General features: G+C 46.9%; 1 protein-coding gene across 1 annotated transcript in view; it reads right to left on the reverse strand.

Annotated features, from left to right (window-relative positions):
• The window catches only part of LOC130306231 (uncharacterized), an 870,792-nt gene that overhangs the window by 10,326 nt on the left and 842,625 nt on the right, over positions 1–17,841 (reverse strand). Inside the window, exons 24-28 of the mRNA XM_056552075.1 lie at positions 6,985–8,068; positions 6,301–6,518; positions 3,754–3,812; positions 3,464–3,698; positions 2,637–2,715 (exon numbers count right to left, since the gene is read on the reverse strand). Of these exons, the coding sequence (XP_056408050.1) occupies positions 2,637–2,715; positions 3,464–3,698; positions 3,754–3,812; positions 6,301–6,518; positions 6,985–8,068 (1,675 nt within the window). The remainder of the gene's footprint in view (positions 1–2,636; positions 2,716–3,463; positions 3,699–3,753; positions 3,813–6,300; positions 6,519–6,984; positions 8,069–17,841) is intronic.

Consider the following 17,841-nt stretch of genomic DNA (forward strand, 5'->3'; position numbering starts at 1 on the left):
GACAACAATGGTGGAAATGTAGATGGGGGGACAACAATGGTGGAAATGTAGATGGGGGACAACAATGGTGGAAATGTAGATGGGGGACAACAATGGTGGAAATGTAGATGGGGGGACAACAATGGTGGAAATGTAGATGGGGGGACAACAATGGTGGAAATGTAGATGGGGGGACAACAATGGTGGAAATGTAGATGGGGGGACAACAATGGTGGAAATGTAGATGGGGGGACAACAATGGTGGAAATGTAGATGGGGGACAACAATGGTGGAAATGTAAATGGGGGGGACAACAATGTTGGAAATGTAGATGGGGACAACAATGGTGGAAATGTAGATGGGGACAACAATGGTGGAAATGTAGATGGGGACAACAATGGTGGAAATGTAGATGGGGACAACAATGGTGGAAATGTAGATGGGGGGACAACAATGGTGGAAATGTAGATGGGGGGACGACAACAATGGTGGAAATGTAGATGGGGGGACGACAACAATGGTGGAAATGTAGATGAGGACAACAATGGTGGAAATGTAGATGGTGGACAACAATGGTGGAAATGTAGATGGTGGACAACAATGGTGGAAATGTACATGGTGGACAACAATGGTGGAAATGTAGATGGGGGACAACAATGGTGGAAATGTAGATGGGGGGACGACAACAATGGTGGAAATGTAGATGGGGGGACGACAACAATGGTGGAAATGTAGATGGGGGGACGACAACAATGGTGGAAATGTAGATGAGGACAACAATGGTGGAAATGTAGATGGGGGGACAACAATGGTGGAAATGGAGATGGGGGGACAACAATGGTGGAAATGTAGATGGGGGACAACAATGGTGGAAATGTAGATGGAGGGACAACAATGGTGGAAATGTAGATGGGGGACAACAATGGTGGAAATGTAGATGGGGGGACAACAATGGTGGAAATGTAGATGGGGGGACAACAATGGTGGAAATGTAGATGGGGGGGACAACAATGGTGGAAATGTAGATGGGGGACAACAATGGTGGAAATGTAGATGGGGGACAACAATGGTGGAAATGTAGATGGGGGGACAACAATGGTGGAAATGTAGATGGGGGGACAACAATGGTGGAAATGTAGATGGGGGACAACAATGGTGGAAATGTAGATGGGGGACAACAATGGTGGAAATGTAGATGGGGGGACAACAATGGTGGAAATGTAGATGGGGGGACAACAATGGTGGAAATGTAGATGGGGGGACAACAATGGTGGAAATGTAGATGGGGGGACAACAATGGTGGAAATGTAGATGGGGGGACAACAATGGTGGAAATGTAGATGGGGGACAACAATGGTGGAAATGTAAATGGGGGGGACAACAATGTTGGAAATGTAGATGGGGACAACAATGGTGGAAATGTAGATGGGGACAACAATGGTGGAAATGTAGATGGGGACAACAATGGTGGAAATGTAGATGGGGACAACAATGGTGGAAATGTAGATGGGGGGACAACAATGGTGGAAATGTAGATGGGGGGACGACAACAATGGTGGAAATGTAGATGGGGGGACGACAACAATGGTGGAAATGTAGATGAGGACAACAATGGTGGAAATGTAGATGGTGGACAACAATGGTGGAAATGTAGATGGTGGACAACAATGGTGGAAATGTACATGGTGGACAACAATGGTGGAAATGTAGATGGGGGACAACAATGGTGGAAATGTAGATGGGGGGACGACAACAATGGTGGAAATGTAGATGGGGGGACGACAACAATGGTGGAAATGTAGATGGGGGGACGACAACAATGGTGGAAATGTAGATGAGGACAACAATGGTGGAAATGTAGATGAGGACAACAATGGTGGAAATGGAGATGGGGGGACAACAATGGTGGAAATGGAGATGGGGGGACAACAATGGTGGAAATGGAGATGGGGGACAACAATGGTGGAAATGTAGATGGGGGACAACAATAGTGGAAATGTAGATGGGGACAACAATGGTGGAAATGTAGATGGGAGGACAACAATGGTGGAAATGTAGATGGGGACAACAATGGTGGAAATGGAGATGGGGGGACAACAATGGTGGAAATGTAGATGGGGACAACAATAGTGGAAATGTAGATGGGGGGACAACAATGGTAGAAATGTAGATGGGGGACAACAATGGTGGAAATGTAGATGGGGGGACAACAATGGTGGAAATGTAGATGGGGGGACAACAATGGTGGAAATGTAGATGGGGACAACAATGGTGGAAATGTAGATGGAGACAACAATGGTGTAAATGTAGATGGGGGGACAACAATGGTGGAAATGTAGATGGAGACAACAATGGTGGAAATGTAGATGGGGACAACAATGGTGGAAATGTAGATGGGGGGACAACAATGGTGGAAATGTAGATGGGGACAACAATGGTGGAAATGTAGATGGGGGGACAACAATGGTGGAAATGTAGATGGAGGACAACAATGGTGGAAATGTAGATGGAGACAACAATGGTGGAAATGTAGATGGGGACAACAATGGTGGAAATGTAGATGGGGGCCAACAATGGTGGAAATGTAGGTGGGGACAACAATGGTGGAAATGTAGATGGGGGACAACAATGGTGGAAATGTAGATGGGTCACCTCACCTCTCCGGTCAGCAGGTGGAGGATCTCCAAGGTGAAGTGCAATATTCTCTTAGTCATCTCATTCCTGTCCTTGTCCATCCTTGGGGGATCATTCAGGAGAAGAGGAGACAACTGGGTCAGCTCGAGGGGAAGAGGAGGAGCCTGAGTCACAGAACCAGCGACACACTGTAACAAACCTCCTCCTCATGTAATCTCCTTACTACTGGGGTGACACACTGTAACAAACCTCCTCCTCATGTAATCTCCTTACTACTGGGGTGATACACTGTAACAAACCTCCTCCTCATGTAATCTCCTTACTACTGGGGTGACACACTGTAACAAACCTCCTCCTCATGTAATCTCCTTACTACTGGGGTGACACACTGTAACAAAACCACCTCCTCATGTAATCTCCTTACTACTGGGGTGACACACTGTAACAAACCTCCTCCTCATATAATCTCCTTACTACTGGGGTGACACACTGTAACAAACCTCCTCCTCATGTATTCTCCTTACTACTGGGGTGACACACTGTAACAAACCTCCTCCCCATGTAATCTCCTTTCTACTGAGGTGACACACTGTAACAAACCTCCTCCTCATGTAATCTCCTTACTACTGGGGTGACACACGGTAACAAACCTCCTCCTCATGTTATCTCCTTACTACTAGGGTGACACACTGTAACAAACCTCCTCCTCATGTAATCTCCTTACTACTAGGGTGACACACTGTAACAAACCTCCTCCTCATGTTATCTCCTTACTACTAGGGTGACACACTGTAACAAACCTCCTCCTCATGTATTCTCCTTACTACTGGGGTGACACACTGTAACAAACCTCCTCCTCATGTATTCTCCTTGCCTCCAAATGTCAACCAGGACCTGTTCTGTATCTACTGGATGCTGGAGGTGTAGGACCTGTGATGATGTCACAATCATGTGACCAGTACACGAGGGGGCGGAGCCCAGCAGGATAGAAGAGAATGTGGATGAAGGACCTGTGAGGATAGTCATGTGACAGGAGTGGGCGGGGCTCAGCAGTAGTAGAAGACATGTGACCAGAATGGGAGGAGCTCAGTGAAGAGAAGACGTGGTGTGAGGTGAGTTTCTATGCAGAGGGTTTGTTACATTGTGTTGTTCCTCTCTTGTTCCTCCTGTCACAATGTAATAGTTCACACTGGTTCTTCCTGTAATAAATAAAGAGATATAATAACGGTGAAGATACAAATGAGAAGAAGAAGACGGACACAACATGAGGCTCCGCCCAGAACACCCCGCCCCCTCTCCTCTCCCTCATTCCTATTGGTGGAGTAGTCGCCACGGTTACCACTTCCTCCTAGTGTCCGTACTATGGAGCCATCAGTGACGAGGCTGAAGTTGGTTTCTTATAATGACTAATAAACCTTTTTTCCTCCTCTTAATCCTCTGCAGTAAATCTGTTTTTTATACATAAATGTTGAATATTATTTGGGAACAATCAGATTAATAAAAAAAATTCTATATTGTTTATGTATTTACTGAAAAAAAAACAATATTAAAGGGGCACTCCAATGGAAAACTGGGGGGGGGGGGGGGGGGGGGGGAAGTGGCTCCCTCTGTAGCCGTGGATCCCCTCCCCTATTTTCACAGGCAGTGGCTTGGATCGTTAGTGGATCCAGCATGTCACCCAGCCTGAGGTAGGTGAGGGTTTTTTTTTTTTTTTATCAGATAATTTTTATTAAAGGTTTTGCAAACATTTTAAATCAACATACAGACAATAAACCCCCCCCCCCACAAACAAACAATCCGTCTCTACCCCTGTGCAGCGCAAAACGCACGTGTAGTAACCCAAAGGTTGAGAAACCTTCAGTCCCGACGATCAGTCTCTCTCGCACCAAGCTCTCAGATCTGCAACAAATGATACCTCCATGCGTCCCAGCAAAGTCACCAAAAGAGGGTATAAAGAAAAACGTGAGTACTAGAAAGAAAAGGGCCACATCCACAGATCTCCAGCAAGCATGCGAGTCACAACAGTGCAAAGACAGATTTAGGATGTACAGTCGTCTAGGAATCATTCGTCGGGGGGTCAAAGTGGTTCACCCAGGGTCCCCAGATACCATCAAACTTCTTTACAGCTTTATGCTTAATATATATCCCTTTCTCCAAGCGCACTATCTGCACTATTCGTATGACAAGATCAGCTATTGCCGGAGGAGACGGTCTGATCCAGAACTGCGCTATAAGTTTCCTGGCCTGATATAACACGCGTAAAATTCCCACTTCTCTTATGGAGGGTTCCTGATCGCAACCAATAAGACCAAGTAAACAAACCTTAGGTGTTGTATTCAACGTTAATAAGTCGTATCACATCATTCCAATATGCATGTAAGACAGGGCAAGCCCACATCATATGTAACAAATGGGCCTCCAACTCACCACACCTGGGGCAAGAAGAGTCAGACCGAACACCAATGTTATGTAGGAACAGTGGGGTTTTATACACCCTATGCAAAAAGAATAATTGTGATAGTCTATTAGACTCCGACAAAGACGGGATAAGAGAAAGCACTATAGACCACTCCTCATCACTCAACCCACCAAGATCTCTCTCCCACTTAGCGCGGACAGTCAAGGGGAAACGCTCATGGTAGAAGCTTAACAACTCACCGTATAACCAAGAAATAATACCTGCAGACTCCCTTTTCGTAACCACGGATTCTAGGACCCTGTTAGACTGTACCTCCAGCAGCCGCAGCCAATTCTGAGTTTCATACACATGACGGAGTTGCAGGTATCGGTAAAATGAGGAGCGTGGTAAAGCAAACTCCTCCTGCAAGTCCTCAAAATATCTAACTACCCCCTGTACAGCCAGCTGCCCCAGTTCACACAATCCCCTCCTCTCCCAATAACCATCATCCACAAAGGAGTAGAAAACCTGCAAGCTCGGGTTACGCCACAGCGGTGTACGTGATAAATAATTTGTGAGACCCAGTAACTTACACGTATGGCCCCAGAGCTTGCAGAGGAGCAGGGTAGTGGGAGAAGAGTCCGGGGGTCTGGTCAGGGCTCCAATTTGAAGAATGTGTAGTGGCGCTCTCCATCCATGTTTAGCCATAAATAAATGTCCCGTAGACCCCAATAAAGAAGTCTTCGCCCACCCTCTTAACTGATGAAGTAGCGAGGCGAGATAGTACAGCCAGGGATTAGGTAACGCCAGCCCACCCGAAGATTTTGCCCTTTGTAAGGTTTCAAGTTTGATCCTAGCAGTCCCCCCCCCCTCCCCCCATACTAATTGTCTGAACAGTCGCTGTATTCTGTGAAAGTAAATCATTTCTATCCACACAGGAGAGTTCTGCAGCACATATAGCAACTGCAGCATAAGGACCATTTTTGTTAGATTAATCCGGCCAACCGCCGAAATCGGCAATTTACACCAGACAGCTACCTTTTGTGAACTCTTGTCCAGCAGGGGTGTCAGGTTCCGGGGTATAAAATCATGCAAAAATGGTGTGATGTTGATACCTAAATATTTAAATTCCTTAACCACCTGAATATTAGAGAGGGCTATCTGAGGAATATCAGGCAGGGCATCTAGGGGCATCAAAACTGACTTGTCCCAATTAATGAACAGGCCAGAGTAGGTACCAAACTCCGAGATAATAGACATAGCAGGAGACAGGGATCGAGCAGTATCACCCAGGAATAATAACGTCATTTGCGTGAAGCTCCACCCTCTCGTCAATGGAGCCGTATCGAAACCCAATCAGATCAGGTGAGGCACGCAGGATACAGGCCAGTGGCTCTATGGCTAATGCAAAGAGCAGAGGCGACAGGGGACACCCCTGTCGCGTGCCCATCTGCAGTTCAAATGAGGGAGACAACCTACCATTGACCCGGAGACGGGCAGTCGGGCGCTGGTAAAGCAGTTTAACACAAGTAAGGAATTTAGGTCCAAACCCCATGGCCCCCATAACCCTCCACAGATAGTTCCATTCAACGCTATCAAATGCTTTGGCAGCTTCCAATGAAAAAATCGATCTCGCTCCCGCGCCCTCCTGAGTCATCTGCAAGTTAAGGTACACCCTCCTAATGTTGTCTACTGTGGACTTACCTGGCATGAAGCCTGTCTGGTCACCATGGACTAGAGACAACACGACCCCAGCAAGTCTGTTAGCGAGTACCCGGGCCAGCAACTTCACATCGGCACACAATAATGAGATCGGTCTATAAGAACCCGCACATAAGGGATCCTTTCCAGGTTTAGCTAAAAGCACTACAGTGGCCTCCATCATGGATTGAGGTAAAGAGCCACCTAAAGCCGCTGACTCGACCACTCGCAACAACTGGGGCAGGAGTATCCCGGAGAATTTTTTTATATACCTCACTCGGAAGGCCATCCGGACCCGGAGCTTTTTCATTAGCTGCATCTTTCAAAGCTAATTCCAGTTCCTCCAGAGAGATGGGCGAGTCCAGCCTGTCCCTCTGCTCCAGAGAAAGGGAAGGAAGTGATGCCCTGCTCACATAGTCCGCCAAGGCCCCCCCAGTACAAGAGACCTTGGTAGAGTATGTATCTTTGTCAAAATCTACCATCACACCCAAAATATCCTCATCCGCCACAACCTCTCTCCCCCGACTATCCCTCAAACAGCCAATATACGTAACTCCCTGCTGGGCTCGAGCGATGGAGGCCAATAATTTACCCGTACTTTCACCACACTCGAAGTAGCGCTGCTTAGTGAAAAACCTTTTATGTTCCGCAGTTTCCTCTAAGTATTTAGTATAGGCACCCTGTGCCCGTAGCCACACATCCTTAGTCCTAGAGGTAGGGTCCAAAACATAGCGAGCCTCAGCTTCCGTAACAGACAATCTCAGCTTCTCCCCCCTCTCTCTAGTAAAGGACTTGGGAACAATTATGTCCCGAATGAATAAGCCACACAGGAACGCCTTCAGCGAGTCCCAAACCACGGAGACCGAAGCCGAACCATCATTACGGGCAATATAGTCCCTGAGTTCCACACCGACAATTTCGGCCGTAGTCAGTAATTGCAACCAGAACGGGTTCAGTCTCCATAGCGGGCGCACTCCTCCAGCGCTCCCCGTTAGATCAATTCGTAAACGAATAGGGGAATGATCTGACAATCCCCTGGCCAAATATTCAACCCCACTAACCAGACTAGCCATATCACCATCCCCAACGGCCAAGTCTATCCTAGACAGGGTACCATGTGTAGTCGAGTAACAGGAGAACTGTTTAATACTATGATTGTGCAGGCGCCACAAATCAAATAGGCCAACCTCCATCAACAACTTAGCAAGACCAGTAGGTCTAGAGGGGGTAGGGGCCCGAGACCCCCAAAACTTATCCTTAGAAGCATCTAACACCTGGTTAAAGTCACCACACACCAGGACAGGGGCCACCGGAAGTCCCGATACTACGGTTAGAAAACGCTGCACTACATCTCCACTATAAGGGGAGGGATATATACTCCAACTATAATAAGCATTCGGTGAGACACTTCGCATAGCATGCAGACAAATCTGCCATCAGGGTCGATGCTAGAGGAGACAGTCTTAAACGGAATAGATTTATGAACTAAAATACTAACCCCTCTAGCATGAGAAGAGAAGGTAGAATGGAAAGAATGTCCGACCCAAGCCCTTTTAAGGACCGAGGTGGTGTCCGCCGTCAGATGAGTTTCCGTAAGGCAGAGTATAGCAGGATGAAAGTGTCACACCGAATTAAGGACTGCATAACGCTTTGCCACATCACCTAACCCCCTGACATTCCATCCTATAAAATTAAAAACCGCCATCAGGGACATTTGAGCATAAAAGGGGCGCGAATGTCACCACTCACACCGAGAGAGACCAACTGTACACGCAAAGGACATCGACAGATACAGCAGCACAGGGAGAGACGGAAAACAAAACAAACAAGCACCCCAGAACAAAACACAAAGACAGCCACACAAGTTGCCGTGTCACACGGCACCCAGGGGCGCTGGGATACCCACACCACTCATAACAAGACTTACTCAGATAAGACAGCAGGATATCCTCAGCAGAGTGAGAGCATACAGCAGGCATACAACTAGCCAACCAGACAGTCAAACATGCAGACGTGTCACTACTGCAATGAAAACAGATCAAAAATATCCAATACAGTACCCACCGCTACACTTTCCCTCCCATAGAACAACAGCCCACCCCCCCCACCCCACCCCCCTAAGAGTCCCACTGTAAATAACTATAGCGACCCCACTAGATGACTAGAAATATAACAATTATAACAAGCAGTGAAGGCCACTAACCGCTGGCCACATTAATACCCCCATGTTAATACAGACTACTATGTTCAATAACATCAAACAATGTCAATTAGCAGTAGCATACGATCAGCATGAGTTCACAGAGGAACAGTTCAGTCCGGGTCAGGTCCCGGGGAGCCTCCCCCGACTCTCCGGCGCAATTGCAGTTCATGGGAGTCTAACCATCTCACAGCAGCATCAACCCCCTCAAAAAAGTGGGTGGTACCCAAGGCAACCACCAGCAATCTGGCAGGATACAGCATGGAGTATTGTATATCCAGGGATCGCAGCCTCTTTTTAACATCCAAGAAGGAGGCACGATTCTATTGCACCTCCGCCGAGAAATCAGGAAAGAAATTATGTGATTGTCCACCATCACGCGTTGTTTCTCTCTAGCCAGTCTGAGTATCAGATCTCTATCTCGGTAATGGAGAAGTTTCACCAGCATAGAACGGGGTGGGCCACCAGGGGGGAACGGCCTTGTGGGAACCCGGTGGGCTCGCTCTACCGCAAATAGGGGGGTCAGGTTGTCAGCTCCAAAGACATCCTTAAGCCAGGATTCCATGTATTCAGTTGGTGCCCGCCCCTCACATTTTTCAGGCAGTCCCACTATACGCACATTATTACGGCGCAAGCGATTCTCCAAGTCATCCGCTTTAGCTTTGAGCAAGGCAATATCCTGACTGTGTCTAGTAGAGTCCTGGAATAAAGGAACAACAGCATCCTCCACGTCATTAATCCTCCCCTCTGCAGCAGAGGTACGGTCAGTCATTTTTTGCAGATCATGCCTCATTAAGGATATATCCGTCTGCACAGTACCTACCTGAGCGGTGAGCAGAGAGAGGTTAGTACTGCATCTTTGAATTTCGACAAATACAGCAGCTAAAGTGGGTTCAGCAGGAGGCCTATTGGGGACGACAGCTGCCGCACCAGAGAGAGCAGAGGGGGTGCCCAGCAGTGACCCCACAGAATCCGCCACAATGTCCTGCATGCCATTCGCATAGTCCTCCAGAGGGTCTGGGGGGGTCCCCATATTTGCAATCGGTAAGGGGGCCTCCCTACAGATAGGGGAGTCAGGGGACGGCGACCTCAAGGCAAAGCGCTCCAGTTTAGCAGCCACCTCCTGCTGCATCGCCACCACACTTCTAGACGTAGTAGGCCCGCCCGCTCCTTGTTGTGAGGCACCAGCGCCCTCCTTATTTCTCCTGACCATACTGAGGACTAGATAATGTAATAAAAAGGACAGTCCAATATGAGAGAAGATCGTTAAGTCCAGATGTTAGAGCCGGCAGTGGTGGAGGAGGGGGGGGGGGGAGCGAGGAGCAGATGGATTGAAGTCACACCAGGGGAGTACAGGGGAGTATGGCAGTACCCCAAAAGTCACTCAGGCAGCACACAGTCCAGTACACAGGATCCAGCAAGGCACAGCACAGCAGCTCCTCACTCCGCAGCGCAGGGAGCCTCCAGCTGTTTCCAGGAGATGGCTGGGCCGGCAGCAGTGGAAAAGGGGAGGGGGGGGAGCGTTGAGTATATGGGGTGAAGCTACACCAGGGGGGAGAGGAGAGTATGACAGTACCCCCAAATCCACAGAGGTGGCACACAGTCCAGGTCACAGTCCCTTGCAAGGCTCAATATATCAGCCCCCACACCACAGTTCACCTGCAGCTCCTCACCGCGCAGCACAGGGAGCCTCCAGCGGTTTCCGGGACAATGACTCTGGGGCACCCCCCACCCCTCAAAATCCAGTCCACCGAGTCCCCTCAGCAGGGCCAGCCACTTACTGTACGCAGGGACTCCGGCAAGAGCCCCCGCAGTTCTCACAGGATGGCGGCCTCCTCTCCACAGGACCACACTCACACCGATGTACTCCTCCTCAGCTATGGGGCCTCCACCTCCTCACCGGATCACCGAGGGCGCCGGGGTTCCCCGCCGACAGCGCGCGTCACCGCGCAGGTGAAATCCCCTTCTCCAGCAAGCAGCCGCAGTCAAAGGAGGCCCGGAGCACTGTCCCAAGATGGCGCCTGGGACCACGCGGCCGCTTCAGAGAGGGCCGCCGCAGCTCTCCCGCCGCTCCCAGACACCGGACCCACCAGCGCTGGACAGGCAGGTAAGCAGGGGACCCCGTCAGCCCGCCAGGTAGCTCCACAGCAGCAGACAAATGCAGGCAGAGGCTGCCGGAGGCCGCAGGCTTCAAGGCCTATATCTCGGCCGGCAGCCGGGCACTCTCCAAGCGCCTCCCGAGCTCCAGATATCTCCTTCACAGGGATCCCCCAGGCAGCAGGGGCCCTGTGGGACGGTGTATCACTCTGTACCAAGCAGGATGGGTAGGATATTCTCAGGATTAATAACAGGATGGCAGGAGCCCACTCAGCGCACGTCCACTCAGGCAGCCATCCAAGCCACGCCCCCAGTAGGTGAGTGTTTAGGGTCCCATCCGATGAGAGGCCACCTCCGCGTGGTGGATGGGGGGACACGTTTAGATCAAAAAGTGCGCTGAGAGCCTCCATTTTTCTGACCAAGTGTGCTGTTGCCATTTTCTTTTTGTGTTTTGTACTTGCCACAGCAGCGTGCACCCGTGTATTGGGTTTAGGTGCTGGCTACAACTTTTTTTTTTCTTTGCTGTGCAGATTTGTAAATCACTTCTATTAAAAAATCTTAATCCTTCCAGTACTTTTTAGGGGCTGTATGCTAAAGAGAAATCCAAAAAAGAAATGCATTTCCTCTGATGTCCTGACCACAGTGCTCTCTGCTGACCCCTGCTGTCCATTTTAGGAACTGTCCAGAGCAGGAGAAAATCCCCATAGCAAACATATGCTGCTCTGGACAGTTCCTAAAATGGACAGCAGAGGTCAGCAGAGAGCACTGTGGTCAGGACATCACAGGAAATGCATTTCTTTTTTGGATTGCTCTTTAGTATACAGCCCCTAAAAAGTACTGGAAGGATTAAGATTTTTTAATAGAAGTGATTTACAAATCTGTTTAACTTTCTGGCACCAGTTGATTAAAAAAAAAAAAAAAAAAAAGTTTTGCACGGGAGTACCCCTTTAACCCCTTAAGGACCCGGGCTTTTTCCGTTTTTTAATTTTCAATTTTTCCTCCTTAACTTTAAAAAATCATAACTCTTAAAAATTTTCACCTAAAATTATATATAATGGCTTAATTTTTGCGTCACTAATTCTACTTTGTAATGACATTAGTCATTTTACCCAAAAATCTACGGTGAAACGGGAAAAAAAATCAATGTGCGACAAAATTGATGAAAAAACACTATTTTGTAAGTTTTGGGGGCTTCTATTTTTACGCAGTACATTTTTTATCAAAAATGATACCTTATCTTTATTCTGTAGGTCCATACGGTTAAAATGATCCCCTACTTGTATAGGTTTGAATTTGTATCACTTCCGAAAAAAATCATGAATACATGCAGGAAAATTTATACGTTTAAAATGGTCATCTTTTGACCCCTATAACTTTTTTATTTTTTTGTGTTCAGGGCGGTTTGAGGACTCATTTTTTGCGCCGTCATCTGAAGTTTTTAGCGGTACCATTTTTGTTCTGATCAGACTTTTTGATCACTTTTTATTCACTTTTTTGTGGTATAAAAAGTGATCAAAAATGCGCTATTTTGGACTTTGGAATTTTTTTGCGCGTACGCCATTGAACGAGCGGTTTAAAAAGCGGTATATTTTTATAAATCGGACATTTCCGCACGCGGCGATACCACATATGTTTATTTTTATTATTATTTACATAATGTTTTTTTTATTTTTGGAAATGCCGGGTGATTCAAACTTTTATTAGGGAAAGGGATAATTGAAAGGGTTAATGATTTTTTTACACTTTTCTTATGCAACATTATAGCTCCCATAAGGGGCTATAACATTGCATGTACTGATCTTTTACACTGATTGATCCATCTCCATAGGAATGGATCAATCAGTGTTTTCGGCGATTGAATGCTCAAGCCTGGATCTCAGGCTTGAAGCATTCATTCGGCGATCGGACAGCGCAGGAGAAGGTAAGAAGACCTCCTCCTGTGCTACAGCTGTTCAGGATGCCGCGATTATACCGCGGCGATCCCGAACAGCTCCCTGAGCTAGCCGGGCACTTTTACTTTCGTTTTTAGCCGCGCGGCTCAGCTTTGAGCGCGCGGCTAAAGGGTTAATAGCGCGCGGCACAGCGATCAGTGCCGCCCGCTATTAGAGGCGGGTCCCGGCTTCACTATGACGCCGGGCCCGCCGCGATATGATGCGGGGTCACCGTGTGACCCTGCGTTATATCGCAGGACCGGGACTCATGACGTATGCATACGTCATGGGTCCTTAAGAGGTTAACCCCTTAAGGACTCAGACCATTTTGGCCTTAAGGACTCAGACAATTTAATTTTTACGTTTTTATTTTTTCCTCCTCGCCTTCTAAAAATCATCATATATCATAAAATGTATGGCGCAACCAAAAAACACTATTTTTGTGGGGAAATTAAAAAGAAAAACGCAATTTTGCTAATTTTGGAAGGTTTCGTTTTCACGCCGTACAATTTACGGTAAAAATGACGTGTTCTTTATTCTGAGGGTCAGTACGATTAAAATGATACCCATTATTATATACTTTTCTATTATTGTTGCGCTTAAAAAAAAAATCACAAACTTTTTAACCAAATTAGTATGTTTATAATCCCTTTATTTTGATGACCTCTAACTTTTTTATTTTTCCGTATAGGCGGCGGTATGGGGGCTCATTTTTTGCGCCATGATCTGTACTTTTTTTTGATACCACATTTGCATATAAAAAACTTTTAATAAATTTTTTTATAATTTTTTTTAAATAAAATGTATTAAAAAAGTAGCAATTTTGGACTTTTTTTTTTTTTCGTTCACGTCGTTTACCGTATGGGATCATTAACATTTTATTTTAATAGTTCGGACATTTACGCACGCGGCGATACCAAATATGTCTATAAAATTAATTTTTTACGCTTTTTGGGGGTAAAATAGGAAAAAACGGACGTTTTACTTTTTTATTGGGGGAGGGGATTTTTCACTTTTTTTTACTTTTACTTTTACATTTTTTTACATTTTTTTTTTACACTTGAATAGTCCCCATAGGGGACTATTCATAGCAATACCATGATTGCTAATACTGATCTGTTCTATGTATAGGACATAGAACAGATCAGTATTATCGGTCATCTTCTAGTATTGTCTGCTCGATCACAGACCAGAGCAGGAGACGCCGGGAGCCGCACGGAGGAAGGAGAGGGGACCTCCGTGCGGCGTTATGAATGATCGGATCCCCGCAGCAGCGCTGCGGGCGATCCGATCATTCATTCAAATCGCGCACTGCCGCAGATGCTGGGATCTGTATTGATCCCGGCACCTGAGGGGTTAATGGCGGACGCCCGCGAGATCGCCGGCGTCGGCCATTGCCGGCGGGTCCCTGGCTGCGATCAGCAGCCGGGATCAGCCGTGCATGACACGGGCATCGCTCCGATGCCAGCGGTTATGCACAGGACGTAAATGTACGTCCTGGTGCGTTAAGTACCACCGCACCCGGACGTACATTTACGTCCTGCGTCCTTAAGGGGTTAAACAATGGATGAAAAAAATTGTATTTTGAATAAGTAACTGGTGAATGTAAGGGGTTAAACGCCATTGGTCACTGAAGTGAGGAAAGAAATAAGAAGAATAATGGCTCCTTGTTATATCCAAAAAGGTTGTGACCAAAAAACGACAAGCGCTATTATATTTTGGTGCGCAGAGACATTTTCATTGAGTGCTCACATCTGCCGGCCCGGTATATATAATAGCCCCAACACCCCCCCCCCCCCCCATCCCAATTGGGCATGAGCGCGGCGGTGGTATTGCCCGTGGCGGTGGTATTTTGTATTGTTACATAATATCGCTTGTTGTCGCCCTCACGACTTTGGTTTCTCCTTTAGAAGGGAGAATAATCTCCATGTCCGGATCTCCATGAGCGACAATTATCACCGGTATTTGGGGTTTTTTCTTTTTTGCTTACTTAGGCGCACGAGCGACTTTTGTGGGTAAGAATAAAGAACCAATCAGCCTTACCGAAGCTATTTTTAGTTTTCACTTTGCTGTGGTCGGGAATTTATCAAGTGCAAAAGTTGCACTTAACCCCTTAACGACAATGGACATAAATGTATTTTACATGGTACTTAACGAAACCATGACGTACATTTACGTGCCGCCATGACTGCGAGCACCGGACCGGTGCATGCGTCATGCGCGGCAGGTCCTGGCAGCTATCAGCAGCCAAGGACCCAGCCAGTAGTGGCGGACATCCGCGATCGTGCGGATGTCGGCCATTAACCCCTCAGATGCCGTGATCAATACAGATCACGGCATCTGTGGCAGTGCGGTACTTTCAATGGATGATCGGATCGCCCGCAGCGCTGCCGCGGCAATCCGATCATCCAGCATGGCGGCCGGAGGTCCCCTCACCTGGCTCCGGCCGTCTCCCGGGGTCTTCTGCTCTGGTCTGAGACACATATTTGGTATCGCCGCGTGAGTAAATGTCCGAACTATTCAAATATAATGCCACTGATCCCGTACGCTGAATGGCGTGAACGTAAAAAAAAAAATAAGCGCAAAATTGCTTCTTTTTTGTCACATTTTATTCAAACAAAAATAATAAATTTATAAAAAAGTTTTATAACCACAAATGTGGTATCAAGAAAAAGTACAGATCATGGTGCAAAAAATGAGCCCTCATACCGCCGCTTATACGGAAAAAATGAAAAAGTTATAGGTCGTCAAAATAAAAGGATTTTAAACATACTAATTTGGTTAAAAAGTTTGTGATTTTTTTTTAAGTGCAACAATAATAGAAAAGTATATAATCATGGGTATCATTTTAATCGTATCAACCCAAAAAATAAAGAACACATTCCAAAATTTTAAAAATTGCGGTTTCTTTTAAATTTCCCCACACAAATAGTATTTTTCTGGTTGCGCCATACATTTTATGGTAAAGTGAGTGATGGCATTACAACGGAAAACTGGTTGCGCAAAAAACAAGCCCTCATACTAGTCTGTGGATGAAAATATAAAAGAGTTATGATTATTTGAAGGCGTAAAATCGTAAAAAACGTAAAATCATAATCGCCTTCAAAAAATCCTAACTCTTTTATATTTTCATCCACAGACTGGTATGAGGGCTTGTTTTTTGCGCGACCAGTTTTCCATTGTAATGCAATCACTCACTTTACCATAAAATGTATGGCGCAACCAAAAAATACTATTTGTGTGGTGTTTGCTAATTTTGGAAGGTTTCGTTTTCACGCCGTACAATTTACGGTAAAAATGACGTGTTCTTTATTCTTTGGGTCAATACGATTAAAATGATACCCATGATAACGTACTTTTCTAATACTGTTGCGCTTAAAAAACGCAAACTTTTTAACCAAAATAGTACGTTTAACCCCTTGAGGACGGAGCCCATTATGACGCTAAGGACGGGAGCATTTTTTGCACATCTGACCACTGTCACTTTAAGCATTAATAACTCTGATGCTTTTAGTTATAAATTTGATTCCGAGATTGTTTTTTCGTGACATATTCTACTTTATGTTAGTGGTAAATTTCCGTCGATACTTGTATCATTTCTTGGTGAAAAATTCCAAAATTTGATGCAAAATTTTAAAATTTAGCATTTTTCTAACTTTGAAGCTTTCTGCTTGTAAGGAAAATGGATATTCCAAATACATTATATATTGATTCACATATACAATATGTCTACTTTATGTTTCCATCATAAAGTTACTTCTATTAAAAAATCTTAATCCTTCCAGTACTTATTAGCTGCTGAATGCTACAGAGGAAATTCCTTTCTTTTTGGAACACTGATGACATCACGAGCACAGTGCTCTCTGCTGACATCTCTGTCCATTTTAGCAACCGTGCATAGCAGATGTATGCTAAGGGCAGCATGGTGGCTCAGTGGTTAGCACTGCTGCCTTGCAGTGCTGGGGACTTGGGTTCAAATCCCACTAAGGACAACAATAAATAAAGTGTTATTATTATTATAATAACGTCAGCAGAGAGAACTGTGGTCGTGATGTCATCAGAGAGCATTCCAAAAAGAAAAGAATTTCCTCTATGTCACGATGCCGGCTGGCAGGTAGTGGATCCTCTGTGCCAGAGAGGGATTGGCGTGGACCGTGCTAGTGGATCGGTTCTAAGTCACTACTGGTTTTCACCAGAGCCCGCCGCAAAGCGGGATGGACTTGCTGCGGCGGTAGTGACCAGGTCGTATCCACTAGCAACGGCTCAACCTCTCTGACTGCTGAAGATAGGCGCGGTACAAGGGAGTAGACAGAAGCAAGGTCGGACGTAGCAGAAGGTCGGGGCAGGCAGCAAGGATCGTAGTCAGGGGCAACGGCAGGAGGTCTGGAACACAGGCTAGGAACACACAAGGAAACGCTTTCACTGGCACGATGGCAACAAGATCCGGCAAGGGAGTGCAGGGGAAGTGAGGTGATATAGGGAAGTGCACAGGTGAACACACTAATTGGAATCACTGCGCCAATCAGCGGTGCAGTGGCCCTTTAAATCGCAAAGACCCGGCGCGCGCGCGCCCTAGGGAGCGGGGCCGCGCGCGCCGGGACAGGAGCGAGGGAGAGCGAGTCAGGTACGGGAGCCGGGGTGCGCATCGCGAGCGGGCGCTACCCGCATCGCGAATCGCATCCCGGCTGGAAGCGGAATCGCAGCGCCCCGGGTCAGTGGATCTGACCGGAGCGCTGCAGTGGGGAGAGTGTAGCGAGCGCTCCGGGGAGGGGCGGGGACCCGGAGCGCTCGGCGTAACAGTACCCCCCCCCTTGGGTCTCCCCCTCTTCTTAGAGCCTGAGAACCTGAGGAGCAGACTTTTGTCTAGGATGTTGTCCTCAGGTTCCCAGGATCTCTCTTCT

The sequence above is a fragment of the Hyla sarda genome, chromosome 1, assembly GCF_029499605.1.
Source record: "Hyla sarda isolate aHylSar1 chromosome 1, aHylSar1.hap1, whole genome shotgun sequence".
Taxonomy (NCBI): domain Eukaryota; kingdom Metazoa; phylum Chordata; class Amphibia; order Anura; family Hylidae; genus Hyla; species Hyla sarda.